Raw genomic sequence first — 25,291 nt, forward strand, 5'->3', positions numbered from 1 at the left:
AGAGAAGTCATTGTTTATCTCAACAGGAATGGTTCATAACCTCCCTAACTCATTCTTGGATTGTTACAGGTGATCAGAGACAGTACTAGGCAGCTACAGCACGAATCCTCGTGGAGTCGCATTATTGGACCGGTGCTGGGTCTTTTCCCGCCCACTTCGTCTCACCCTCGGCTGCCCAGTCTCCACCGTCAGCGTCTCCCAGCCAGCCCGTGCAAGGCGACCTATCGAGCGATGGTGCCATGATGCTCGATGGTGATTGCTCCAGATTCACTCTTGTCGATCCGCCGCCAGCCGCCAGCTTTTACTACTGGCGGTCGTTTTCAGCCAGTCCATTATTTTTAGCCGGTGGTCTGGACAGTACGGAGGACCTCGCCAGCCTTTTCTTTCTTCTTCTCGGTACTTTCTTCCCCTCTGAATCATGTTCAGTTGACCGCATAGGTCGAAATACCATGGCTGGGCCGCGTGGAGTAATTACGGTCCTTGTTCCAGCGATCCGAGTGGAGAACCACATCTGCTCCAGCCCGAGGTTGTTGCTGGTACTGTCGGGTCGTTTCCATGGATCCCATTATCACCACGCACCCCAAATTCAGATGCTACATTACTCCGTATGAATACTAAGCCATGATTCTAACCGTATCATTGGAGACAAACTGAAAAGACACCCTCATAACCAATCCCATTCCATATCTCATAATACCCTTCTAGTCTCGCTGCTATCGCAGACAGCAACCAAGCCCGCCGTATTAGAATTAGTCAAGAACAATGCCATGACATATAGATCACACATTATAATCAATAAATCGTGTATAAATCAACGAGATCACTCAAGATCAACGAATCGAACCCTTGCATATATTATACCCAAAATCTCATTGCAGGCCAAACGCCCTTCGCAGTCGAGGAAATCGTTTCTTTCGGGGGGGTCCGAACCCCACGTCGAGAACCCCAGCCGAACGGCTGCTGGCCAGGTGTCGACCTTCTCCGGTGGCCCTCTGAGACTCATCATGGGGCTTCTCCGCTGTTTCTGGGGCCGACTCCACCGCCGTGGTTCCGTTCCGCTCCACGCCGTTCGACACCGGGTTGTTCGCAGATGCGGATGATGGCACTTGTGCGGATCTGTCATCCGGCCCCGATGGCAGTGGCCAGTCCTCACCGCCTGGCTTGTCAGTCCGTTTTTTGAGCAGCTTCGGCGATGACGTCTCGGTGTTGTTAGCGGTGATCGTGGTCGTGACCCCATGGCCGTTGCGCCCGTCCAAGACGGGAGCTGCAGGGTTAACCGAGCCGTTCCTCGGAGGGGCAGCGCTGTTACTCAAGCTCCGCCCCGGCCGGGGCTTCGATTTGCGGCGGCTCAACCGTCCAAGCAGACCGGGTCGACGGCTCGTGCTGGGTTGATGCATGAACTCCTCCAACTCGTCTTCCGTCATGCCACGTGATTTAGCCACGGCCGCCAACGCCGGGTCGCGGACACCGGTAGCATCGGTTTTGTAGTCGCTGAGGCCGCTGCGTTTATTCAAGAGTCGTCGCCTGGCTGAAAGTGCAGGGGTGGTAGCGGTGCGCGTTCGGCGATCGTCGTCTGAACTATCCTCCAATTCCGTCGAGTCGCCATCGTGCGTGCCCTGGCGACGTGGGATGCCGCGGACAGGCCGAAGAGTCTGTGCCACACGCTCTTGGTCGTCGTCACTCGAATCCGCATACCGACTTCGCCAACGTGAGGGTCTATGGTTTTCGCCAGTCTCGTCATCAGAGTCGGCAAATCGTGATGTAAAAGCTCCTGTCCTGGCTTTCTGCACCTTTCCCGTAGAAAAGAAAGATGGTTTCTCGCGCCGTGGCTCGCCTGTGCGTAAAGTCGATCGCAGTGTGCCTGTTCCCGAGCCGGAGGACAGGGGCCGGCTTGCAGATGGTGCGTGCTTCAAGCTGTTTGCTTGAGCCGGGGCGCTAGGCGGGGCAGCGCGAAGGGTGCGACGCATGGTATGCTGAGATTCTGCGCGTGGACGATGCGATCGCTTGAAGCTGCTGGAGGAGTCACTTCCGTTGGACGAGCGCCGCTGAAGAAAGTGGGATGTCTTTCCGTTGAGACTTGGTTCCGGACTGACTTTTCCACCTTTCAAGAGAGTAGGGCCCAACGAAAGTGGTCTTTTTTTCGCCTGTTCTTTGCCCTGTTTCTGTCGCAAAAAGGACGTCCTGTGCGTAAAGTCGGGTTGCACGAGATCAGTGGCAGCGAAGGAGGTTGCATCGGCTGTTGTAGGGCCTTCGTAGGTATCCACCGAGACAGAACGCCGGGCCAGGTTCGTAACGGTCGATGAACGTGGAATTTGCCCCGTGGAGGTTGTCCTGGCAGAGGGTCGAAGGGCCGAAGGGGGTTGGTTGGTCGCCGGAAACGGAAGTGGTTGCGGTGGAGATTCGATGATGTCTGTAACAACATCATGTCGAGGAGACATTGGCGGAGCCATTTGGCTTGCTTCTGGGATTTTAGGCAAGTTATCTTTTTCTTCAATGGCGTGTTTGCTGTTGATGGAATCATCTTGTGCTGTGGTCTTGTGCGGTCCTGCCGTCGAGCGACCATCGACAATAGCATTTATCGAGCCGAACCTTTTTTCATCATAGCCCTCCTCTGCATCACTATAGATACTCTCACCAGAATCGTCATCGGCTTCAGTACCATCAACTGCAGGCGTGGAATCTTGCTGAATCGCAATATGATTTTGGCTGTCGTCCGACTGTCTGCGAGGCCCATGGAAAAACTCCGACGATGAGCGCGGAAATCCGCCTGGTACAGTGCATTCGAGACTTGATCTACCCAGCTCGAGCTCGGGAGTCGCAGGCTGGACCGCAATCCCGGGAACTGTCAGTTCCGCATCCTGAGGTTGCTTCGTCTGCTGCACATCTGGTGGGGGTCCGGGGTCGCGTCGGATATTTTCGATGCCTGCATCTGCAGGAATCCCGTTCCTCGAGTCAACCACATGTGCTTCGCGTTCCGTCGCAGCTGGAGCTGCAGCTGCAGGTGGTGTGGTGTGGCCCGTGGTCGACGAAGCATCTCTCGATTGAGCATTCGCTAGTATACCGCCAATAACGCGATCATTCGAGAACGACAGTGGACTGGACTCAGACGAAGTTGTAGACTCGTTGTCACTGAAATCGTGTTGAGACACGTCCGGCGGCCGTCCATTCCGACCCCGGATGCTTCCAAATGAAGGCAGAGCTGGACGGGGCGTTAGCACCTCATCCAGCTCGTCCGCTTTGAAAGAAGCAGGTTTCCGCTTCACAACACCAAACCAGCCCGTCCGAGATCGGGGCTTTCCGAGAAGCGACGGCTCAGGAGCGATATCCTCCGGGGATGTCGGGGGACTTGCTGCGACTCCGACCACCTCCGCCTCATCGTCGAAACTAACCTTGACCGGTCTCCGGCGGATGGTCGATTTGCCGACGTCGTCTGATCCCACCGAAGTGGCATCGGAGATCTCGCTGAGTGGGGGTCCCGGCCGCAGTACCGTTGTGGCCGCGGTCCTCCCATTGGGAGAGAGCGAGCTCTTCCTCGAATTTTTCATCGCAGACTTGGCGGGAGACACGGACCGCGGTGGCGGTTGGTGTAATTGTTCGTTTGCAAGGCCTGTGATCGCGACGTGGGACGAAAAGCGAGTGGATCTCCCAGGACTAGTACTCGGCTGACGCTGAGGGGACGACTTGATGTCCGGACTGAGATTGTTCGACGGCGGCGACCCCGGCGAGCTCACAACAGAGCTGGATGGGGCTTCCCTCGTACGATCAGGAGTCAGCGTTGGCGTCGATATCGGCGCAGCATCAGGCGTCACTCTCCCGTTTCGAACAGGGTTAACCTCCTTCTCGCGGACACCGGATTCAGCCGGTTCGTCTGTTGGCCCTGAACGAGGACCATGCTTGTATTCCGCGGAAGGCCCGGGCTCCCTCATGAGGCACCCTCGTACAGCGGCACGAGGGGAGGAGGATGGGGACGAAGACGGCACCGAGTCTTCAGTTCGAGGCACAATCGCCGCCTGGGCCGCCGCCATGGCGGTGCCCACGGGAAGTATCGCACGTCCGGGGCTTCCCTGGTCGACAGGTGCGCGCGTCTTCCTGCGCACAGAGGTATTAGCCGGCTGGGAGGAAACAGATTCTTGACGACGGGGAGCGTCGGCGGAGGCCAGCTGGCCGGCCAAGGAGACACCCGTCGAAGCATCGCGGCGATCCGCGTCCCAGTTAGGGGAATTCGGGCGCGAGTTCATGGGATAAGAGAAGTTGATGGAATTCCGACTACCCGCTCGCTGCAGCTCTGGCACCGTAGCCAACCGAGTATCCAGGTCGACACCCACTCCCCTTCCCCCCGATGACGCCGGTCGCCGCCCCGGCGATGTGAAACGTGTGGATGGCGGACCGACGCTGACTGACCGACGGGGGAGGTTATTCGAGCCATGTATCGGAGGGATGGACGGGAGCGGCGGATGCGTCACCGGGCCAGTGCTGGAGACGGGACGATGGGGGGATTGCTCCCGGAAGGTGCGGTTGCTCATGGAACTGGAGCTGCGAGCGCGTCGGAGGCCATTCTGACTGGAGGAACGCAGGGCGCCGGCAAGACCAGAAGACTGGGAGATGACGGACGCCCGCCGCTGAAGCATGCGCTTGGTCTGGACATTTTCGATCGGGGTCGGCGTGGGGGTCAGGCTGCGCAAGGCAGCAGCCGCAGCGGCGGAGGAGAGACTCGACGAGGAGGGTTGGGAGTTGAGAAAGGCATGGGAGGCAGCGGACTGAGCAGATTGCGTCGCGGAGGAGGAAAGGGGCTTTTCGTCGCGATTGAAGGCATTGGTTAGCTTGATGTGACGATAGAAATATGACCGGTCAACTCACTTGATGATGCGAAGTGCTCCTGCGTCGGCGAAACATGGCGGCCGGTCGCCGTCAGGGCGACACTAGGAGATGGGAGGCCACGATGGAGAGAAGGCAGGAGGGATGGGATGGAGGGAAGAGATGTTTTGAAGAAAGGATGAGGAGAATGAAGAGGAAGAGTGAGTGGAATGTGGAGTACACGAGAAAAAGAAGTACCGGGAGTTTGCGTCATGTGGAGCTGGCCGATCGGACTGGGTATTGTACGAAGTACATAGATAGAAATTAGGTAGGTAAGTAGTCTAGTAGCCAGATGGTATAAGTAATAATAAGCATTTTAATACGAATAAGTAAGCATAAGAATAATGTCAAATGCACCTCGGGTAATTCATCTGCCTGCATGTACACGACCGAAGTATAAGTTATGTATATCTCCGCTACTGCACCTACTGAACTATCTATTTGACTACTTGATCTACTTGATCACCCTATTGACCATCTGCTTAACCACCCACTAAAACTGCAAAACTACCTAGTAAATATCTGTTAGGTAAATAGTTAAATAGGTAGCTTACTACGCAGTTTAGCAGTCTCGCAGGTAGTCCAGCAGGTAGTCCAGTGGGTAATTTGGTCAGAATAATAGGCGGTATGGCAGGTAGTATGCCTATCGAGCTACCCCCTAGTCCCTTATTGCATGACTTGTCCCCTAAACGCAAGCCGTCGAGCGAAGCGAGGGAATACGGCTTGTATAGTAGTAGTAGGACAATAATGAAGTATCAACAAAAGGAAACACACAGGTCCATTCCTATCTCCAGTAACACCCCCTTGGTCTATCTGTTGAAGATAGCCTCCCTTAAGATACTGTGACAGTATCTTAAGTCCTGCCTGCCTGCCCTGATATCTACCTGTAGAGCTCTAAGCCCTAGAGAGGTCTTCAGGATCTCAACCCACAATCGAACCCACCAGTCCTCCTTGATCACTTCCCTTGACAGATACATAGCACACTATCTTAACCAGAGCAACGAACAAACCCATTCCCAACCGCACCCTATAAATCTGTCAGTATTCCATAAGAGCCTACGAAGAATCACTCACCGTATGGGTCATCAGTCCACAATAGACCGCCTTGTTCTTTCCCTTTCTTTTGATGACAATTCTGTCCGGCCCCGGCTGGCCACCAGTGAAAATGCCATTGGCAAAAATGGGGAACTCATAGAGCGTGCCCTGTGGTTTATGCTGGGGCGTATCGTCGGTGCAGCCGTTCAGGAAGGGGAGATGGTCTGGGTCATTGCGAAACTCGTGAGGGTATTCCACGCCAGAGGTGTTCTTTGGGCCTGCAGTATGTTATTAAAATTGCGGTGAGGCTCATATATAAGGTGTCAAGGGAAGTGGTCAAGGAGGATTGAAGGTGGTTGATTGTGGGTGAGGCCCTGAAGGCCTCTCTAGGGCAGACAGGCAGGCAGGCAGACAGGCAGACAGGCAGGCAGGCAGGTAGGCAGGTAGGCAGCAGGCAGGCGCTAGGCCTAAAGAGACAACTCAGAAGCCTGAGGCTCTGTTATAAGACATATACATAGATAAATTCTCGATAGGGATCTGGGCATTGTCATAAGTGATGATTTGCCTTACGTTTCTTTTTTGGGTCCAGGAGATACTCCAGTGTCTTATCGGAGGTCTTGGAGATCTGCCTGGCTTTGATTGTGGTTTCTGTATGGCGTTAGAGTTGCCTATGTCTACCTCAGGTATGTATCAACAACGCCTCAAGATCGTACTCACTTCCACATCGCACGTCTTTCAATGCGCTTGCGTCGAAGCCCTCCAGTGCTTCGACACCATCCTGAGTTGGGATGGGTTCAGCCACAGCTGACAATGCCGCTGCTATAGCCAGGAAGATGAACGCTCTCATAGTGGTTGCAGGTTGCAGCTATTGAGGGTGGTCAGTGTGCAAGATGTATATGATCCGGTAGCTATACTAGAGAACGGAAACAACCTGAAGGACTGTCATTCTTATATCCTCGAGCCAGACTGTATACCAGACTGTATACCAGACTGTATACCAGACTGTATACCAGACTGTATACCAAACTGTATGCCAAGCTGTATGCCAGACTGTATGCCAGACTGCTTGCCGGACTATACAGGTACATATCGACTCGAAGTCACCCGATACCTTGTACTACACAGCTCATTCTATCACAGCATACGCGGCTGAATCACACAGTGATCATCCAACCAGGGCATACATACAAGCAACTAGACCTGTTACACAATGCATCATATCAAATAGTTGGGCTGCGCGTCAGCCGCACAGCAGGCCAAACACCAATATCCCATGACAAGCTTCAATAACGCTTACCTCCACCCCCGCCCAACCGCTCCTCAAACAAAGAAACAACCCCAGAACACAAACCCAGATTACTCGCACTTTTGGTAGCCTAACAGGCATTTTAACATCTGACACACAGATGCCTAACGCCAGCTGATTGTCATAAAGCCACCCCTCAGCCGTCAGCCCATCACATCCCATCCCATCCCAAACACAACCGCAACGCCCGCAGCACACCAAAATGGCTACGCACTGGACCTGGATCGCCCGCGCCAAACAAGACCATCTCCTCGACGATACTACCCTCGACACTCTAGGTGCATACCTGGACGAGACGGTGGCGCTCGACGAAGCTGTCCATCAACTGACTCCGCAGTCCCCGCACCAGACCCCTCCCGCCATCAACCTGCTCTGGGCGGCAATGCTCTCGCTGGCGAAAGAGGAGTCCGCCCCGCACGATGCGCTCCTCGAACTGATCAAGGTGCTCCTTGCGTCGCAAGCCGCGGCTGTAGGCGCCGACGACGCTCTGGCAAACGAGCTCGGGTACACCTGGCGAGACCTCCATGACTGTATGGCCCCTTCTGGGCTTTGGTGGGCTGTCACTGATGTCGGCTAGATCTATGGGCGGAACATACTAAACTGCGGGATGCGTCGGATCTGAGCGCGCGCCAGTGGATCAACTTCCATGCCTTCAGTGCGGGCTGTGTCCGGGACGCGATCCTGACGGATCTCTCTGTCGTGTTTGTCCTGACGAAAGATGCCCTCGAGACGCGGGTCGACGCGAGTAACGCTGTATTGGTTGGCGTTGATGTAGTCGCTGCGTCACAATACTTGGTCACCGCGGGAAGGGTAATCATGCAGCATATTCAGAGTCCGGGTGGGACTAGTTTAATGCAGCAGGATTCTGGCGGCGACCTGTGGACTGGATCGGCAGATGTCCTAGGTCGATGGACGTTTTGGAAAAACCGCTTCGAAGTGCTGCACACGGCCGAAACGCTCTCTGAAGAGGCGAGGGAGGCTGCGTGGAAGGCTGTGGTAGCAATGGGGAAGGTTGAACGGCAGAGTACGAGACGATGAGGGTGTGTTTTTCAGACATCTATATCGTTTTATTGCTAGTATGCAATATGGGTCTAGGGAGTAGCTCTATAGGCGTACTATCTTCCATACCGCCTATTATTCAATTGAATTATCTGCTAAATTATCTATTAAACTATACTGCCTACTAAAGCACCTGCGAGACTACCTGCAAGACTGCTAACTGCCTATAAAACCACCTACTAGGCTACGTATTTAACTATTTACTTAATAGATAGTCTACTTGTAGTTTAGTAGGTAGTTTACTAGGTGGTTAAGCAGATTGTCAAGTAAGTGATAAGTAGATAGTTTAGTAGATATATTAATTAGACTAACAGGCGGTATGGCAGGTAGTATACCGAAAGAGCTACCTCCTAGGCCTTTATTGCATGACTTACTGGCCCGTAAACATAAGCCGCAGGCCGAAGCGAGAAAAACCGCTTGTTAGGAAATGGTCGATTGAATCTGATATCTTGCGAAGCTTTCGGCACTTTCACTTAGATCATTCCAGTCCATATAGATGAGATCACCGAATACGAGTTAAACGAGAAGCATGTTGTATGAGGGAGGAAAGATCTGCCGAGGTGTTCTGGGTATACTTTGTCCCGACTCATCGGACATAACCCCGACTCCATGAATCTACATCAACACTTACTCGTATAACTTCCACCTATATTCAACAGTACCTAACCTACCAAGTAAATATACCTACACAACAGTATCATGTATCGCTCCCGTCTCATCCCCACCAACACCCTCACCTTCCACATCCTCGAGGCCGGCCACACCCCGGACAACTCCCGTCCACTTCTGCTCCTGCTGCACGGCTTCCCCGAGATCGCCTTCTCCTGGCGCAAAGTGATCCCCCAGCTAGCCGACGCAGGCTACTACGTCGTGGCCCCGGACCAGCGCGGGTTCGGCCAGACCACAGGATGGGACACGCGCCCCTTCGACACCGTCGACCTGTCCACCTTCTCGCTGACCACCTTCGTCCGCGACATGGTGCTCCTCGTACACGCGCTCGGCTACCGCACGGTGCAGTGCGTGGTCGGCCACGACTGTGGCGCCGTGACGGCGGCCATGTGCGCGCTAGTGCGCCCGGATCTCTTCAAGAGCCTCGTGCTTCTCAGCCACCCGTTCAACGGCACGCCCGCCGTGCCCTTCAACACGGCCAACCGTCCTACGGGGGAGACCCCGGACCCGGCCACCGGGAATGGGGGCACCGAGTCCGCGGCGGGCGACCACGTGCACGCGGAGCTGGCGGCGCGCGGCCGCAAGCACTACAAATGGTACTACTCGACGGAGTCCGCAAACGCAGACATGCACCTGCCGGCTGCGGATCTGCACACGTTCCTGCGCGGGTACTTCTACCTCAAGAGCGGGGCGTGGGCGGGCAACAAGCCGCGCCCGCTGGCTGCGTGGTCGGCCGCGGAGCTGGCGCAGCTCCCGTACTACTACGTGATGCCGGCGGCGGCGACGATGCCCGAGGCGGTGGCGGCGCATATGGCGGGGGAGTCGGCGGAGGCGGTGCGGCGGTCGCATGCGTGGCTGTCGGATGAGGAGCTGGCGGTGTATGTGGGCGAGTATGCGCGCACGGGCTTCCAGGGCGGGCTGAACTGGTACCGGGTGCGCACGGCGGCGGGGGGCCGGTATACGCGGGACTTTGAGGTGTTTGCGGGCAAGAAGATCGAGGTGCCGTGTGCGTTTGTGTCGGGGAAGCTGGACTGGGGCATCTACCAGGAGCCCGGGGCGTTGCAGAAGATGGCGGATGGGACGGTGTGTAGTGACTTCCGGACGATGCGGTTGGTGGATGGCGTGGGACATTGGGCGCCGCAGGAGTGTCCGGATGAGGTGGTGGAGGTGATTTTGGAGCTGGTGCGTGGGTTGTAGGTGGGGAGTATGGGAGGACGTGTTTGTTACGTTGGAATATATTTGCTGAAGGCTTGAGAGAATTGGATGAATTAGACTATGCGTCAGATGAAGTGGATTACGCCAACGCCAAATGAGTCAAGGACGGACTGAGGAATGTCGCCCATTAGGGTATGTATGGATGCATCATGAAATAAACCAGCAGACACGACTACATCTACATCAACAACCACCCCATCAGCACCGCCGGCAGCAGAGCGGACGCCAGACGTCTCGACGAGTCGAAGGCGGGAGCCGCAGACTGCAACGAGGTGGTGGCAAACAGCGACTGGAAGGAGATGTCGCTGCTGTTGAAGCAGTTGTCACGGGTGACCTCGGCGACGTCTTCGGGCTCCGCGAACTCGATATCCACGCACTAGTAATTCCTGCGTTAGCCAAATTCCAGTCCGTAGCGGAGCCAGACATACGTTGTACAATGCAGCCCCATGCTTCGCGGTTTCGATCACCTGGATGGTGGCGTGGTCGCCCGCTTTGACACTAATATTGGCCGGCAAGGGGACCTGGGGAATACAGATCGTCCCGGGGTAGGGGTTGTTGGTCGGGCCGGTGATCTGGAACGGGGAGACCATGGGATGGCTCATGTTGGGGGGCACGGTGCCCAGACCCAGATTGATGTAGATCAAGGCCGTCGAGTGACCCTGGAACCAGCCAGGTTGGAGAGAGACGGCGCCGCCGTTGACCGGCCATTTGGTGCGATTTGTCGAGGTGGGCATACCGCCGCCTAATCAGTGAGCTTCGTTTTTCCATGGAACGGGGGAGAGTAAGAAACGTACAAGGATAGGCCCATTGCATGCCATACGGATAGATGTATGACCCGTTACTGTCGGCCGCGACACCCAAGCCATCTGCGGCCTCGACAGTGCCGTTCGTATGGAGGTTGTTGCCTCGATAGCCTGGGTAGACAATCACGGTGTGCGCATGAACCAGGCCCAGGCCCAGGAGGGCGAGAAAGACCGTCCAGTGTGGGAGAGACGACCGCATCATGTTCACGTTCGACACAAGTGAGCCGACTCAAGGGGAGAAAAGCACGAACAGACCACCACAGCAGTGTCTGCGACTGAACGACAGGAGGTCTTGAAGCGGCAGGATCATCCTGTCGAAACAAGCTTCCCGGACGCAGACGGGCGCCGCGGGCTTTTTGAGGGGCGAGAGGGGAAGAACAGGAGCCCGGGTTGCATGGGGGGCGATTGGATGTGATGGAGGATGCAGACTGAAGGTGGGATTCAGCAGAGTGATTGGGTGTATGAGAGCGCCCGCTGCACGAGGCATCACCAGCACAAGCAGGTGATTGGCATGCTGACTGGTGGGCCGCGGTTACACTAACACTCGGGGCGCTTAGCTCTGTCCTATCGGGGGCCTCTGCAGGAGTGGAGATGGCGGGTATTCCTCTACCCCAGTATACAATGTCAACAAGATGAATCAGTCGAAGCGCTCAATATTGTTGATCTCGATAAGAAAACCACTCTGACGTCTTCTATTCAACCCTGCACCCCATCCATCCGCATGAACGCGTGGACGGGGCATCTGGCCTAGTTACAACCCCAGGCATTTCTACCCGTTAAACCAGGTTGACTGGTCTACAACTCAACAAGAGATGCTTGTCTTGGGTGACCGGTAGGCCAGCTATCTAATGCGTCCCTAGAAATGACATATTGAAGTGTCTCCTATCTGCGCTTCGCAGGCTTATAGTCCTGTAGAGCGGAAAAGGGTATACGACTCTCGTGCTTAGCAGGGGAGTGATGAGGTTCGGTGCTGGATTCAAAGGCTCAGCCTGGTGGGAGCCTGCCTCTTTATCCAGCTAAGACCGCCAGCGCCCAGCGAACAGGCGACGTGGTCCAAAGTCGGGCCAGGATCTATCCAACGACAGGGCCTGTGAGTTGAGGCATCGAGGGCAGTCAGCGGTGGAAGAGGATCTCACCCCGTTGTCGATCTTATATAGGAGATTATCCATATCTGGTTATGGAGTGCCCAACAGACGATAGGCGGCGATCATGGTGGCGCTTTGGCGGAATCTCACACTGAGATTTGTCCTGCTTGGCATGGTCGAGGTAGAGCACAGCGAGGTAGAGAACCGCACTTAGAGACTAATCGCAGACCTCGGACTCAGAGATAGGGGGATGCTACTGACACTGCCCTATCTACATACGGTCTATGTCGGCGCAGAAGGTCTTGTAGGAAGAAGACCAGTATGTCCACCGACCAGGATTGCTTCGCCTGGGTGGGTTATGAGTACTCGGCCATAACTGTAGCGCAGCTAGAGTGTTGTATGAACACCTGTTCGCGAGCCACGCGTGCTCCAATTGTTTGTAAGTAGGTGTCTATTCCCAGGACACATATGGCGTAAAAAGCTTGGTAGTTCCCACTCTCTTGGTATATTTGTTTTGGAGTACATACATGCCTAGACAAAAGACAAAAAGATGTTGACAAAGCTGGGATTCGAACCCAGGTATCTTTCGAAACACGGACACGAAGCACTCTATCCTAAACAGGAAAAGTACACACCTGAACCGTGCGCCATAACCACTCGGCCACTTTGCCATGCGGTTGATAGTTTGCGAAATTTTTGACATCATGAAACAGGTCGACAATCTCATAGCGACAGCGATGCCTGGCAGCTCAACTGACGAGAATGCATTGAGAATGAAACATATCTGAACCTATACCCAGAGAACTAGCTCCATGACCAAGGCGTACTCCGTACTCCATACAATCCACCTCGTTATCTTATCAACCCTCTCCCCCACCACACTCCAACCAACTTTTCTCCTCTCTCCGCACATCCTCCAAACCACCACCCACCACAATGCCTCACACCCACCGCAAAAAACACCCTCCCCCGCAAAAGCGTCTCCAAGTAACCGACGACGCAGGCTGGACGCACGTCACAACCGGCGGTCCGCGCGCGCGCCGCGTCCTCCGCACCACAAACCCAGACCAGATCCTCCCCGCCGAAGCGCCCGCCGCGCTCACCCTGCCGGACCTCCAGACACAATTCACCGCCCACCAGCGCCGCTGGACCGCGTCGACGACAGCGAGCGTCGTGCGCGACACTCTACGCCGCGTGCTGGGGAACCTCGGCTCGAGCTCGAGCGGCTCCGCACCCCTCAACATCGTCTGCATCGGGCTCGGCAGTCCGAGCGGCTTCCTGCGCGGCGGATGGGTCGATCGCCGCAGTGTGTCCATGTACCAGCTTGCGGCGCTGGTTACCATCATCGAGGAATGTCGTGCGTACACCCCTACATACCCTTATATGTCCCAATGAGAGCGGGGAAGTGAAGGGCGAGGCTAACGAGAGCAGGCGCATCGCACCCCTCCACCTCCACACCTACCCCCGTCTACGCGCAGGACCCCGTCTTCAATGCCCTCGATGAATCGCTCCTCGACTCCCTCGGCGTCACCGTTGTCCAGCACCCCCGCGCCTTTGATGAGATCTCCTCCCGCACGCTCCTCTTCTGTCCGGGCGCGGAGCGCGCGCATCTCGAGCAGCTGCTCCGCGCGGATGACCGGACCCCGCCGGTGCTTTTTGGCGGGCCGTTGGAGGATACCGAGTCGGAGGTTATTGGTCAATTTGCGCGGATGCGGCAGTCGGTGCGGTTGCCCCGGTTTGAGGAGCAGGAACATGCGTTCTGGGATATGAGGGTGTATTATCCTGCGGAGACGTCGGAGGAGACGTGATCTGCGGAGGATCAACGGTCCAGTCTACGATTAATGATGATGGCCTTCGATACAGACGATAACACCGTGAAGTCGTATATTCTCGAATCAACAAGCGACATCGCTAAACCCATATATACAACCAAACGCACCATAAACCCAGACGCGCAGATGAATGTGCAGTGATCAGGAAGGAGGGAAACGAACAGTGCAACACCCATGCAAAACAAACATCGAAAGTCAAGCCATTAAAATACAATCCAAGCAAGAACGTCAAACACCACATGCCAACCCTAAGGACAAACCATTCACATAGACGCTCTTCATCAGACAAACATGCTAGGGAGATTGGGAATCCCAATCGGTGGTCATCAAGGGGAGAGAAAGACAGAAACGAAGAGTGACTGTGTATAGGAAGAAGGATCATAAGAATAGAACGTGAAAGACGACCGGACGAGTCGATTATGTCGCAGTCTTCCCGCCACAGTCGGGAATCTTCAGGCCGTCTTTCAGGTTGCGCGCCGGGTCCATCAGACCCCATTTATCTTCCCAGTTCTCGTTTTTGGTATTGTAGACGATCTTCCATGGCTCATCGAATGCCTCGAACCTGAATCACGGTTAGCAAGTCGCGAAGAAACGCAGACAATAACATGACATACCAGAAATAATCCGTGCCGTTGTCCAATGCTTGACACACCCAGTCGGACATGAACTGGTTCATCTCATCAATGCCGGCCACAGAGCCCGCCGAATCGTTCGGGCAATTGCCTCCATCGCCACAGTCATTACCTCCTCCGCTGGGCCAGCCGACCTCCGAGATGATCTGCTTCTTGTCCGTGCCCTTGGTGAGCACTAGGTTATGGTTGTTCCAGAAGTCCCAGGTCCAGCTAGCAGCGAGGTCCACGCTTACACCCGCGAAGAACGGATGGACATTGGCCATGACCACATCCGAGGCCTTGACGAGCTCTGCGTTCCAGTTGTCGCCGAGATCCGACGTGGCGATCGGGATGTTAATGTTGTTCTTCTTGAAATGGTCGCGCACCTCCGTCATATAACTGATCAATGTCTTTTCTGCTTCGGCGATGCTGGAACCTGCGCGGTAGAGAGCCTCATTTCCGATAATGGCGCCCTTGAAGATGGAGTGGTCCTTGGTCTTGTCGAGAACGTCGTACAGCTGATTCAACTGTCGTTCGCAGGTGGTCTTGTTTGTGTCGATCCACACACCCAGCCAGAGTTTCATCTCCGTCAGCTCCAGACGGTCAATCGCATGCAGAACCATCTCGGTCTGGTTGCAGTCGGTACCGTAGAGCCGGACAGTGTTGGTCAATTGTGACAGCACCGCGATGTCGCGGGTGACGTTGTTCTGAGACGGGGGATACTTCTGGCAGAGCGGATACTGCGTACCCCACGGAGTATAGTCCATGCCGGGGAAGACCTTGTGCAAGTTCGGGTTGTTCATGAGCGACTTGATCTCGTCCGAGTCTTTACCCAGATCGCCGTTCACCTTCTCATCGCCAGAGGCTGTCTCCGACGAACTGGGACTCTCTTTCTCGCGATTGCCCAGCGTCCCGCCCACCGCGCCGCCAACAATCGCACCCACGATCACAACGGCCAGGATGATACCCACGATCCACCCGCGTTTCCGACTCCCTGTACCGGGCTTGGGCTTGGCCCACTGTCCCTTCTCCGCCGCCTCGATGCCCGCCCCGGGAACGGGACCGTACGACGGACCCTCCGCGGCGGCCTTAGATTTGAAGATACCTCCCAGGAGGCCGCCAGCAGCCGCACCTCCGGCCGCTCCAGCGGCAGCCGCGGGCACGGCACGCGACTTGTGTCCCGCTGATTTCGAATTCGGAAGAGCGAAGCCGTCGTCTCCGTCGTCGATAATCTCGTCGGGATTGATGACCAACGGGTAGTCCCCGTTGTTGTAGACGGACTGGCGCTGGTAGGGACCGGCATCGAGAGCCCCGACACCCTGGTACGGGCTATCGACGAAGCTGCGGCGGGAGGTGTTGGAGGCGCCGGCGGGGGCGGACGCGGCGGCAGCGAGAGCGGCGCTGGAGCCGTAGGCGCCGCTGCGTGCGGTCAGATTGTCGGAGCTATCGTAGGCGGCGGCGGGCGGCGGCGGCACGTAGGGGTTGTCGGAGCCGGGGGCGTTGTAGCCTCGTTCGGCGGGGAAATTGCCTCCGTCTGTGTCCCTGAAAGCGTCAACTCCGCTCTGACGGTCATGAGAATTGGCTACCCCCAGGGCGATCCCGCTGATGCCGCCGCCTACCGCGGCAGGGCCCAGGTTATCCATCCCCGGGGTTGCCGTGGACTGCGTACGCATGGAGTGAGTATGATCCAAACCACCGGGGGCGCCCCAGTTGCGGTCGCTGTAAGAATCGGCCATGGTGTTTGTAGGATGAAGTGGTTGTTGAGAAGAGTCTATCGGATGATCATCGCCTTGGTTGAAGCTGAATGACCGGGGGTCGCCGGACATGGGGATTGTGCGTCGATGGAGTTATTCAACTCTCCAAAGGATTCGGTTCGAGCAGCGTCGTCCCCGTCAGGTCTCGTCACGAGAGGAAAGGGGAAGAGGAGGGAAGAGATTGTGCGATGGCGTGGTAGCGTCGAGAGCCGGCAAGGAGCGATGTCGACGGCAGGAATTAATTAATGCGAGGGGAATGAGGTGGCTTCTGAAACAGAGACGATAAATCACCGGTCTCGAACCACGGATCGCCGATGTCGAACCGACCCAGTCAAACGGCGAGAACCGTGGAAAGCATTCAGGGACGATGGGATGCGGAAGTTACAGCAGGAGCATGCCGTGGTGGCAGCGGGAGGATGTATATGTACGGAAGGCCACACCGAAACACCTTCAACGGTCGCCGTATGTATGTTTGTATGTATGTATGGTGGAAGCGAAGTGAGGAGGGAAAACGAGAACACGAGCAGCACAAGGGAGAGAGACTAGGAGGAAAAACAGAGAAAAGAGACAAAGGAGCCGAGGAGGAAGGAGGAAAAGATAAGCGGGACGAATTGGCGATGGAAGCTTGACTGCATCCGTAGAGGAAGTAAATGAACCTGGTGGCGGCTGTGTCCCCGACAACCACATGAGATCCATGTTCAGTTAGTAGTAGAGAGCACTGACTTGCCAGGGTAAGTTACCTAAGAGGCGTCCCTAGGTGACTTTCGGTTAGCGGAGGCCCTAAAAATATCTCCCCCACCACCTTAAACCTGTTCAGGGCAAGTCCCGCACCAACGCACAACACCATTGGCTTCCCCCGCGTGGTCCGTGGGGCGCAGGCAGACCCTTCTCCAATGACAAGATCGGACCCTTGAACCCTGGCAGGGCCAACATTCTTCCCGATTTCTTCTTGCAACCGCAACGCTCTGGATGCGGATAGAACAACCCGCAACCCGCGGCCAAAGTAGCACTCGCCTTCGTCGTATGATTTAAAACCTCCCCACCGTTGCCTGTCTGGACTCTTCATCGATCGCTCTGCACTCGGTATCGGTATTCCCGCGCTCGGATCTGTCAGATCAGGCCTACGTCAGCGTCCCATGATCGGTTGAAGCTTGTTTTACCAGCCTCGTCTACGGAGTAGCGTTTTCGGAGTGTCTTTGATATTATTACATTGCCATGTCTCACTCGCGATGGCTAGTGCTGACCGGCAGATTCCTTTGACCTTGATTGTTCTGAAACAGCCGTGTCGCATGCGGATCTCACTGACAATATAATTATAGGTAAGGAAACCAACAGCTTATGTTGACAGTCACGACTGTATCCCCCATTCCAGCAGACCCACATACGCAGACAGACAAATATAAATAGATTCAACTCCATCATACACCCATACATACATCAGTCATTATCAAACCCACAAAAGCAATTCCATCGTGATTCGTTCCTCATTCTGCCCATAACTGCCGTAATCATCGCCATAAGAAAACACCCCAATCATCAAAGCCCAAATCAAATCCATCATAAATCCACCTTCAACACCGACTCTCCTAAACCCCAACCGCCTGTGTCTCCGATACTCGAACAAGTCCCGGCTTTTGTTTCTATGTACTTTACACAGCGGTCTCCGTGATCCAGGTGCCTGCGGGGTCTCGCATGCGACCGAGGGTGGAAGATGTAGAACACGAAAGGAAGAAGTAGAGAAGGGGAAAAGAAAAGAAGAAAAAATAAGAAAATAAAAAAATAGACACTAGAAAAGAAATTATGCCTCCACCTCTTCCGCGCTGCGGCGGGAAGCAGAGACATGCGCACCGCGACCCGGGGCACCAGCTCCTCGGCGACGCTCGAGGAATTTCCGCTTGCCTGCGCGGGTTTCAAAATGCTCAGGGATGGACGATGGTTCCTGGCCCGCGGCCAGCATGGTGCTGCGCATTTTGTTCCGGTATGCGTCCACTAAAGGAGAAAAAGGCGTTAGCGGTGAGCAGGGAGCAGAGCATTCCTAGTGATGGCCGCGTGGAACTAGGGCTGATCGACGTTATCGACGTGCCACGGGGCTGATTGCCCGATCCGCAGACGTCACAAGCAAGGGATGAAGGGGGCGCCAAGGGAAGCAAGGGGGCGGAGGAATGCATGTCGGAAATAGAAGCATGGGACGGCACTTACATGATCGCTGCAAAAAGAGCATCCGGCCTGAAAAGACACGGCTCTGGCTCCAACTCATCCGACAGCCCAAGTCGTTCAGCAAGACGTCCTTGCGGCGACGGGCCCGGGATAGCCGCGGGACGGTGGCCTCATTGTCGCCGTCCATCTGGGGCGCCGGGACGAGGATCCGCCCGATGGTCGCGTCGCCATCGTCAGTCTCGGTGTCGTCGCGGATGTACCGCTTGCCGGGCACGACAGGACCCGGAGGGTTCTTCATCTGCACAGGGAAGTACGTCCGGGGGTAGACGGAGTTGGCCTTGCGGTAGGAGTCGGGGATCTCGTTCATGTCGACCTGGTCGAGCATGACCTTGACGCGGACGCGACAGTTGCGCTGGGTGTCGTCGACGAGGATGAACTTGCGGCGTTTACCCTCGGGGAACGTGCCGAAGAGCGCGTCGGTTGACGGATTGCGTTCTTCGTCGTCGACCTCGTCGGTGTCCATCTCGTCCAGCTTGCTGGTGGAGGTGGCCACGGTTTGGTGTCGCCCTAAGCTTGCGATGCCGCTGTCGCGGATCAGAGGAGGGATGGAAGGGCCGCGGGCGCCGGCCGCCGTGTTCGCAGGCGGAGGATATGCAGGGTAGCCATGGAACACCTGCGCGGTGCGAATGTCGGTTGGTGAGTGAGCTGAGGGTGGGTGAGCTTCGGAGACAGGAGGGCGAGTGGTAGTATGCCCGAAGTCTGCAGGACCTATATTATGGACAGAGGGACAGGAATATAAATTAGCCTACAGAAGTGCACGTAAAGTAACCATTCCAGCAGCAAGAGGGTATAACGTCGAGCGTCGAAGTAAAGAAAACACATCAGGGTATGGGTGAAGGTAACGGTGTGGCCAAAAGGGGAAACTGAGAAGAAGTAGTAGAAGAAGAAAACCCGTCATCCCCCAAGCATCAAATAGAAATACATAGGTGTACAATCATCAATGATAGAAAGATACTCCTCGCGCACCTGAGGCATCCTTCCATGCGAGGGCATAACAAGACGAATCATACAAAGGACTGACACAAGGCCATACCACCTTGATTGCGAATAACAAAAACGACACATCATACGTGGTGGAACATACCGCTAACTTCCTCGTTACTCGCACTTCCTTCGGGCTGAGCATGATGGTGATGCAGTTGCGGGGGGCCCATGCTGAGAGGACCCAATCCAGGACGAGGGCCAGGGGCGGCCATGGTAGCGCTCGCGACGCCTGGCGCAACAGGGGCGGCAGTAGCCATATGCGGCGGGGGCTGCGGGGGCATGGTCTGGCGACGGTTGATCTTCGCCATGCGCCGTACGCGTCGGCTTCGGAGTCGGGGGTCTTGGTTACTGTTCCTCCAGCTGTCGACAGCGCGCTGGATCAAACCACGCTTTCCGCGCAGCGAGGGGTTCAGCTCTGCCAGCGCCCAACCCACGGCATTGCATTCAGTCTCGTAGACCAGCCGGTTGCCCCGGTATTGGTCCTTGCTGCAGCACGCTCGAGGGTACACGCAATTCTCCGTCTTGAACTCTTGGCTGAGATTGTCCACGTTCACGGACTCCACGTCGCACCGGATGGTATACTCCATCTTCACGCGGTCTCGCGAATATTCGAACGCAATCCATTGGACACCATTGCTGTCCTGTCGGACCACCAGCGGCGTCGTAGCTGGGATAGGGCCTGGTGCGGCACTCGAGCTGGACGAATTCGAATGATGCACACTACCAGAGGACAGAGGGGCTCCGGTCGTTGCTGGGAGCGGAGGGTTCAAGACGGTTCTTTGGGGAGGAGTCGGCTGCTGTGCTGTCGCAGTGCTCGGACTGGGGATCGTGGTGGATGAATGTGGCTGATGGGGCAATTGGGCCGTGCTGGTCTGATGCGGCATCATGATCGACTGTGTCGTAAGGGGATGCTGTGAAGGCGAGGTCTGCGAAGCGTAGGGAGACGGTTGCACCGGGTTCATTGCGGGGTATGGCTGATATCCGTACATTTGCTGCGTCATTTGGGGCGACTGGGTGTACAGATTGCGACTGTGCTGCTCATGACTCTGCGAGGCTACCGACGCAGGCGAGTTGGACTGCGGAGTGTGGTAGATAGGCGGATATGGCCTCTGCATTTGAGTGGTCGCCATCATTTCCTGGGGACCTGGAGGACGTCAGAGTTGGTTTTGGATGTGGTCATTGAAACTTCCGCAAGGGAATAGGTTAAAAGGACCGGAAAGAGACGTACCACTTGAAGGGTATTGACTTGGGGTGGTGGCGGTGGTATATGAAGTGTGCGTCGTGTAATAGGGCTGGTCTTGAGTAGTCTGACCGTACGAATGTTGACTGTGGAGAAGGCCGTTTGGTAATGCGTGAGGAGTGTATGATGCAGTGGGGATGGTGGTGTTGGGTTGATGAGGCGATTCGGGCTGTTTCTGTTGCTGAAGAAGCGTTCTAGGGTGTTGAAGGTGCGGGGGTGGATGGTTGGATATAGAATGTCGCAACTGACATGTCAACATAGTTAGTAGTAGTCACGCACGCTATCCGAAAACAAGATGTGAATTGCGAGAGTAGGAGAAAACAACGTCAGGTCCCAACACTCAGCGTCATGACACCGTGCACGCGACCCAATGCCTTGAACCGTGAGGCACCTGGTGAGGCAGTGAGGGTCATAGCTGCGCACAATCGACGACAGCTCCAGGATATCAAGCTCCTTGCATGAGGAGGCATGCAGAGCAATATATGACAGCGCATGGACCGTCTCAACGGTCTGCGACTCGGACGGTAGCCACATGTGTGAAGAACAGCGGTGTAGTCCCATATGGCTAGAGTTCGAGCGCACCACTGGTGATGCGCAAGACTTGCCGGCGGACTAGGAGAGGAGCCGCCAGACAGAAGACATTGAGGCCATACATCAAAGCGCAAGTGGTTCTGATCCAAACACAGACTCAGACTCCCATTCAAAACCCATCGCGCACACTCAGGCAGCCAGCGAAGACCGAGTGCGACACAACGCGGACAGGTGTCCCCTCGACATTATACAGCAGCAGGGTTGTCCTTGGACAATGCAATTCATGGAAGAGGTCGCGAACAGAAGAAAAGACAGACTCACCGGATCTTCGACAGGTTCGTCTTTGTATTTGGGCGCGGTTGGATGAGCAAGGTCAGTCTGAACCATGCCAGTCATGACTGACCTCCAGAAGTCTACGAGAGACTGCCGATCTGGACCCTACAGCCAGGACAGGATGTTCCCCACCTGAGGCCGAGAAGCACGACGGTTAAGAACTGTCCAATATGAATGGCGGGAGGAGGAAGGATAGGGCCTGAAGGGGACGACAGCGAGGACTGGGATGCGGGGGGAGGAAATATGGCGACTCGACAGAAAACAAAAGGGCTGAGAAGCTTGGGACGAGAGGCTGAAAGATAACGGCAGTGGCTCCGTGGATGGGGGCCCTAGACCAGGGTGGAGGAGAAGGAGGAGAAGGGGAGGGGGCAGGAGTTTGGGTCTCTTTTGAAGATGGGCCTTGTGAACGGTGTAATGTGGAGGGTCCAGGGTCGTTATTTAGCTGCACGGGAGACCCATCGTGAGGCAATGGAGAGGGGGGCGAAGAAGAAACGCGAGAGAGCACAGTAATAAGAAGATGAAATATAGTCATCCAATGGAGAAATGAAAGGGAAAAATGAAGAAAGGAATTTGTCAAAAGATCGGAATAAATCAGAGAGATAAAATAAATCAGAGCAGGAAAATAGAAGAAGAATAAATAAAATAGAATAGAATAGAATAAAATAAAATAAAATAATAGAAAGTAGAAGAAAATAAAAAAAGAATAAAAAAAGACCATAAAAGAAATCCCTAGACGTTGAGCGGAGAGACGCTCGGAATGGTGGGGAGACCAGAAAGAGCTTGTAACTAGCGGGAAGGTGGTGTAATATTGACTAGGATGGGTGCAGGATGCAGGAGGAAAAAGACGCGAATGTGACAGCAACGAGTAGCGCTAGTCCTAGCTGCCTGGGGACTCGACCAGACAGCCTCTCTTCTAGACTAACTACCCTGTAGCCGAGCGATGCCACCCGCCAGGATAGATTAGACTAGACGTCCGCTGGCGGAGGATGATTTGCAGCATGCATCGACGGTGCGTGGAAAAGACAAAAAGAATAATAAAAAAAAGGGGGGGGAGAAAGAGAAATCTCACACGAACCTCAGGGAATTTGGGGGGTCTCCAGGGTCAACCCAGATCAACTGCAGCGGCTGTGCGGATCGTGAGGATGTGCAATATGCAATTGATAGATAGGACGAACTGGAGGTGTCGTGTCGTGTATCTCGAACCACACACCACCACCGTGACAAATTTTTCAATATTTTATTTTGCTCCCGTGTCTCTTTGAGCACGATTGGGGTTTCGGTTCCAAATGATCCAAGGAAACCAGGCAAATCTCACAAAACCGGATGGAGGGGGACACAAAGACTCCAGACAAAGAATCGGAGTGGCCCGCCAGTGACGTGACAACGGTGACAGGGAGGGGAGGAAAAAGAAAGTCCCAAACGGTCGAATCGAGGAGATCCCAGAAGGACTTGATATGGAGACAGAGACAAGAAAAGAGAGAACTCGAGGGCGTGCGTTCAAGAAGTATTTCGTCTTATAGATGATATTCTCCTCTATCAACCATCCTGGCAAGGCGTAGTAGTAGTTCGTGCCTCTTTAGGCAGTGGACTGTACGAAATATGTATGTACTCTCTGGTGGGATCCACAGCCAACCACTATCCGGCCTTTTCAACTATCATTGTCCCCTGTAAGATGAGCTCTGTCAGAGACTATGCAGCTAGGGAGGACTAAACCTGCTCTGATTCTCTCCCGGATTGACCTGCCTCTACTCGGGTCTGGTAGCGTACTTCGGAGTACGTCCCTCGAGGTAGATGCTCATAGGCTGTCGACGGGGGAGTTGGGCACAATCATGATCAAGCACAACCTGACTAAAACGTATTCAGTCAATGCGCGTGGTGGATGATAGTCATGAACGACGCTAGAGCTTGTTGATTCTTCCATCCGAGTCTATCTGGAAAATTCCCGCTGGGAAAGAAACGGAGCGACAGCCAGCAAAACCCCCCATTGGTATCAGTAAAGTCCGATCCCCACTGCCAATCTCCTTTAGGTTTGGATGGTCTGGAAGGCTAGTCCCCAACGAAGATTGGCGCCGGGAGCAACAGTCCTTAGTCGGTTCATCGTGGGACTGGGTCGTTCCCTTCAGAATTTCCGACGTACTCCGTAACGCCCATGTTCCGTCGAGGATCTCGCAGTAGTAATGTCGGCCGTCAGGTACCACGCCTGCCTGCCGGCCCATGTCCTATCCGTTGTGGTCCATTCCGATCCACTTTGGCCCATGAACTGAAGAGCTGCGAGTCTACTCCGTACCGTACAGATGATGCTAATTACAGAAGCCAGAGACAATCATTTTCATTTTCGAAAGAGGGGGTAAAACGCCATCGCCATCACCTCTCCACTTGGGGTGCATGGACCTGTCTCGTTAGGATCGTCCAGGCACTACCCGACCCGAGATGGTGATGCTCGAAGCCATCGAGACGAGTTGTTACGGACACTGTGTGGCTGTTCGTTGACACTTGGAATTGGAGTTCAAATAGTTGCCTTTCTGATATGTTCGACTACAGACTCGCATTCTCCTCCTATCAGTCCCCGTTTCTCGAGTGCTAGGAGGAGTGCTTGGAGTGCTCGTTGTGCTTGAACGCTCGACATCGGTAATACACGACTCGATCTGGTTACACTCCGGTATGAAAAGAACCGATCTAACTTGCTGCCGTCAGCCTTGTTCCCACTCTGTCCACCGGCGCCACACGCCAACCCACCGCCATCGAGCGCTCGGAGGAGGTGGAAACCAGACTACAGCACTACTGTACATACGGAGGACTGCTACTAACCATAATAATAGCACCACTATTAATCTAATGGCATCTAATGACCATGCGGGTGATTATCATCCGCATCGTCATCACCAGAGAATCTTGCCCCCATCCACGCCAAAATCCCACCCAACTCGTTGCCAAAGGTCATCGCATGGCTGGGCGATGCGCCTCCACCCCCCTCCACCCTCCCCTCCTCGGCCCGTGTGAATCAACTCGAAACAGACTAAGGGCGGCCGGATGATTCGCCTCCAGACCTCACGCTGAACATCACCGCAGTCATGATGATGCCGAGGAGCGTCCTCATTTTCCCTGTGTAACCTCGTTCGCCGTAACGGTCAACGAGAGCCAGATATTGCAATAACCTCCAGACCTCCTCTGCTGCTACTTCCCGACTCTCGGTCGTCGAGCTGCACACCGCGGCGGCATCACCACGAACGGGATGAATGTAGAAGTCCCGGCCGACGATCGAGAGCAGACCCTCCGCTCGCACGATGCGACTAGTTAGGCTGCCGGAGTCCGTAGCCACCGTAGCCACTGGAGGGCCAACAGGTCGTTAAGCAGTGGCAGCCTGTCAGAGCTCGGTGGCTTGTTCCACCGATGTTAGGTAGACTTTGGGCCCCACCGGTTAGCGGCTCTTGGCGCGCTGGGACTCGATCAAGCCGACGCTTCCAGCCTTCCCGAGACAAACTCGATGGTGATAAGGTCAATCAGCCACATTGTAACAGAGGCATTTATTCGGCCCCATTATTATTATTACCGAGACTTTTTATTTTATTTTATTTTATTTTTATTGTTGTGATTGTTGGGGTGGTTTGATGCTTGCTCGTGCGTCCTTTCCCATGTGAAACTGTCTCTGATTTGCACCTAAGATCACCGCCGTCCTGATTGTTTATCCTGCATTGTTCGGTGGTTTGGCGGCGGTTTGGGGGCGGCTGCTGCCGCCTCGAGTCCACAGGGTATTTCTCCGTGT

General features: G+C 55.1%; 8 protein-coding genes and 1 non-coding gene across 9 annotated transcripts; 3 read left to right on the plus strand and 6 right to left on the minus strand.

The window, feature by feature from the left end:
• Nucleotides 1–869: 869 nt before the first annotated feature.
• On the minus strand, nt 870–4,893 carry ATEG_06582 (uncharacterized protein; the record flags this gene model as incomplete). Its single annotated transcript, XM_001215760.1, has 2 exons — nt 870–4,820; nt 4,858–4,893. The coding sequence occupies 2 exons, from the start codon at nt 4,891–4,893 to the stop codon at nt 870–872; spliced, it is 3,987 nt and encodes a 1,328-aa protein (XP_001215760.1).
• Nucleotides 4,894–5,347: 454 nt separating this feature from the next.
• On the minus strand, nt 5,348–6,736 carry ATEG_06583 (uncharacterized protein; the record flags this gene model as incomplete). The annotated part of the gene is made up of 8 exons (XM_001215761.1): nt 5,348–5,365; nt 5,409–5,576; nt 5,629–5,694; nt 5,739–5,817; nt 5,865–5,881; nt 5,929–6,167; nt 6,460–6,537; nt 6,607–6,736. 8 exons carry the CDS (start codon nt 6,734–6,736, stop codon nt 5,348–5,350), a joined length of 795 nt encoding a protein of 264 aa, XP_001215761.1.
• A 661-nt stretch (nt 6,737–7,397) lies between these two features.
• On the plus strand, nt 7,398–8,233 carry ATEG_06584 (DUF3632 domain-containing protein; the record flags this gene model as incomplete). The annotated part of the gene is made up of 2 exons (XM_001215762.1): nt 7,398–7,725; nt 7,773–8,233. 2 exons carry the CDS (start codon nt 7,398–7,400, stop codon nt 8,231–8,233), a joined length of 789 nt encoding a protein of 262 aa, XP_001215762.1.
• A 720-nt stretch (nt 8,234–8,953) lies between these two features.
• ATEG_06585 (alpha/beta fold hydrolase) lies at nt 8,954–10,236 on the plus strand (the record flags this gene model as incomplete). Its single annotated transcript, XM_001215763.1, has 2 exons — nt 8,954–10,109; nt 10,196–10,236. The coding sequence occupies 2 exons, from the start codon at nt 8,954–8,956 to the stop codon at nt 10,234–10,236; spliced, it is 1,197 nt and encodes a 398-aa protein (XP_001215763.1).
• A 400-nt stretch (nt 10,237–10,636) lies between these two features.
• ATEG_06586 (uncharacterized protein) lies at nt 10,637–11,140 on the minus strand (the record flags this gene model as incomplete). Its single annotated transcript, XM_001215764.1, has 1 exon — nt 10,637–11,140. The coding sequence occupies one exon, from the start codon at nt 11,138–11,140 to the stop codon at nt 10,637–10,639; it is 504 nt and encodes a 167-aa protein (XP_001215764.1).
• A 1,440-nt stretch (nt 11,141–12,580) lies between these two features.
• On the minus strand, nt 12,581–12,697 carry ATEG_10473. The gene has a single exon. It is a non-coding gene; the product is annotated as a tRNA-Leu (tRNA).
• Nucleotides 12,698–12,962: 265 nt separating this feature from the next.
• ATEG_06587 (SRR1 family protein) lies at nt 12,963–13,834 on the plus strand (the record flags this gene model as incomplete). Its single annotated transcript, XM_001215765.1, has 2 exons — nt 12,963–13,383; nt 13,458–13,834. 2 exons carry the CDS (start codon nt 12,963–12,965, stop codon nt 13,832–13,834), a joined length of 798 nt encoding a protein of 265 aa, XP_001215765.1.
• Nucleotides 13,835–14,402: 568 nt separating this feature from the next.
• bgt3 (putative cell wall glucanase) lies at nt 14,403–16,205 on the minus strand (the record flags this gene model as incomplete). Its single annotated transcript, XM_001215766.1, has 2 exons — nt 14,403–14,420; nt 14,511–16,205. 2 exons carry the CDS (start codon nt 16,203–16,205, stop codon nt 14,403–14,405), a joined length of 1,713 nt encoding a protein of 570 aa, XP_001215766.1.
• Nucleotides 16,206–18,021: 1,816 nt separating this feature from the next.
• ATEG_06589 (uncharacterized protein) lies at nt 18,022–21,198 on the minus strand (the record flags this gene model as incomplete). Its single annotated transcript, XM_001215767.1, has 6 exons — nt 18,022–18,212; nt 18,423–19,148; nt 19,190–19,303; nt 19,525–20,568; nt 20,653–20,908; nt 20,944–21,198. The coding sequence occupies 6 exons, from the start codon at nt 21,196–21,198 to the stop codon at nt 18,022–18,024; spliced, it is 2,586 nt and encodes an 861-aa protein (XP_001215767.1).
• Nucleotides 21,199–25,291: the final 4,093 nt, after the last annotated feature.

This window comes from Aspergillus terreus, genomic scaffold (genome assembly GCF_000149615.1).
Source record: "Aspergillus terreus NIH2624 scaffold_9 genomic scaffold, whole genome shotgun sequence".
Lineage (NCBI taxonomy): Eukaryota > Fungi > Ascomycota > Eurotiomycetes > Eurotiales > Aspergillaceae > Aspergillus > Aspergillus terreus.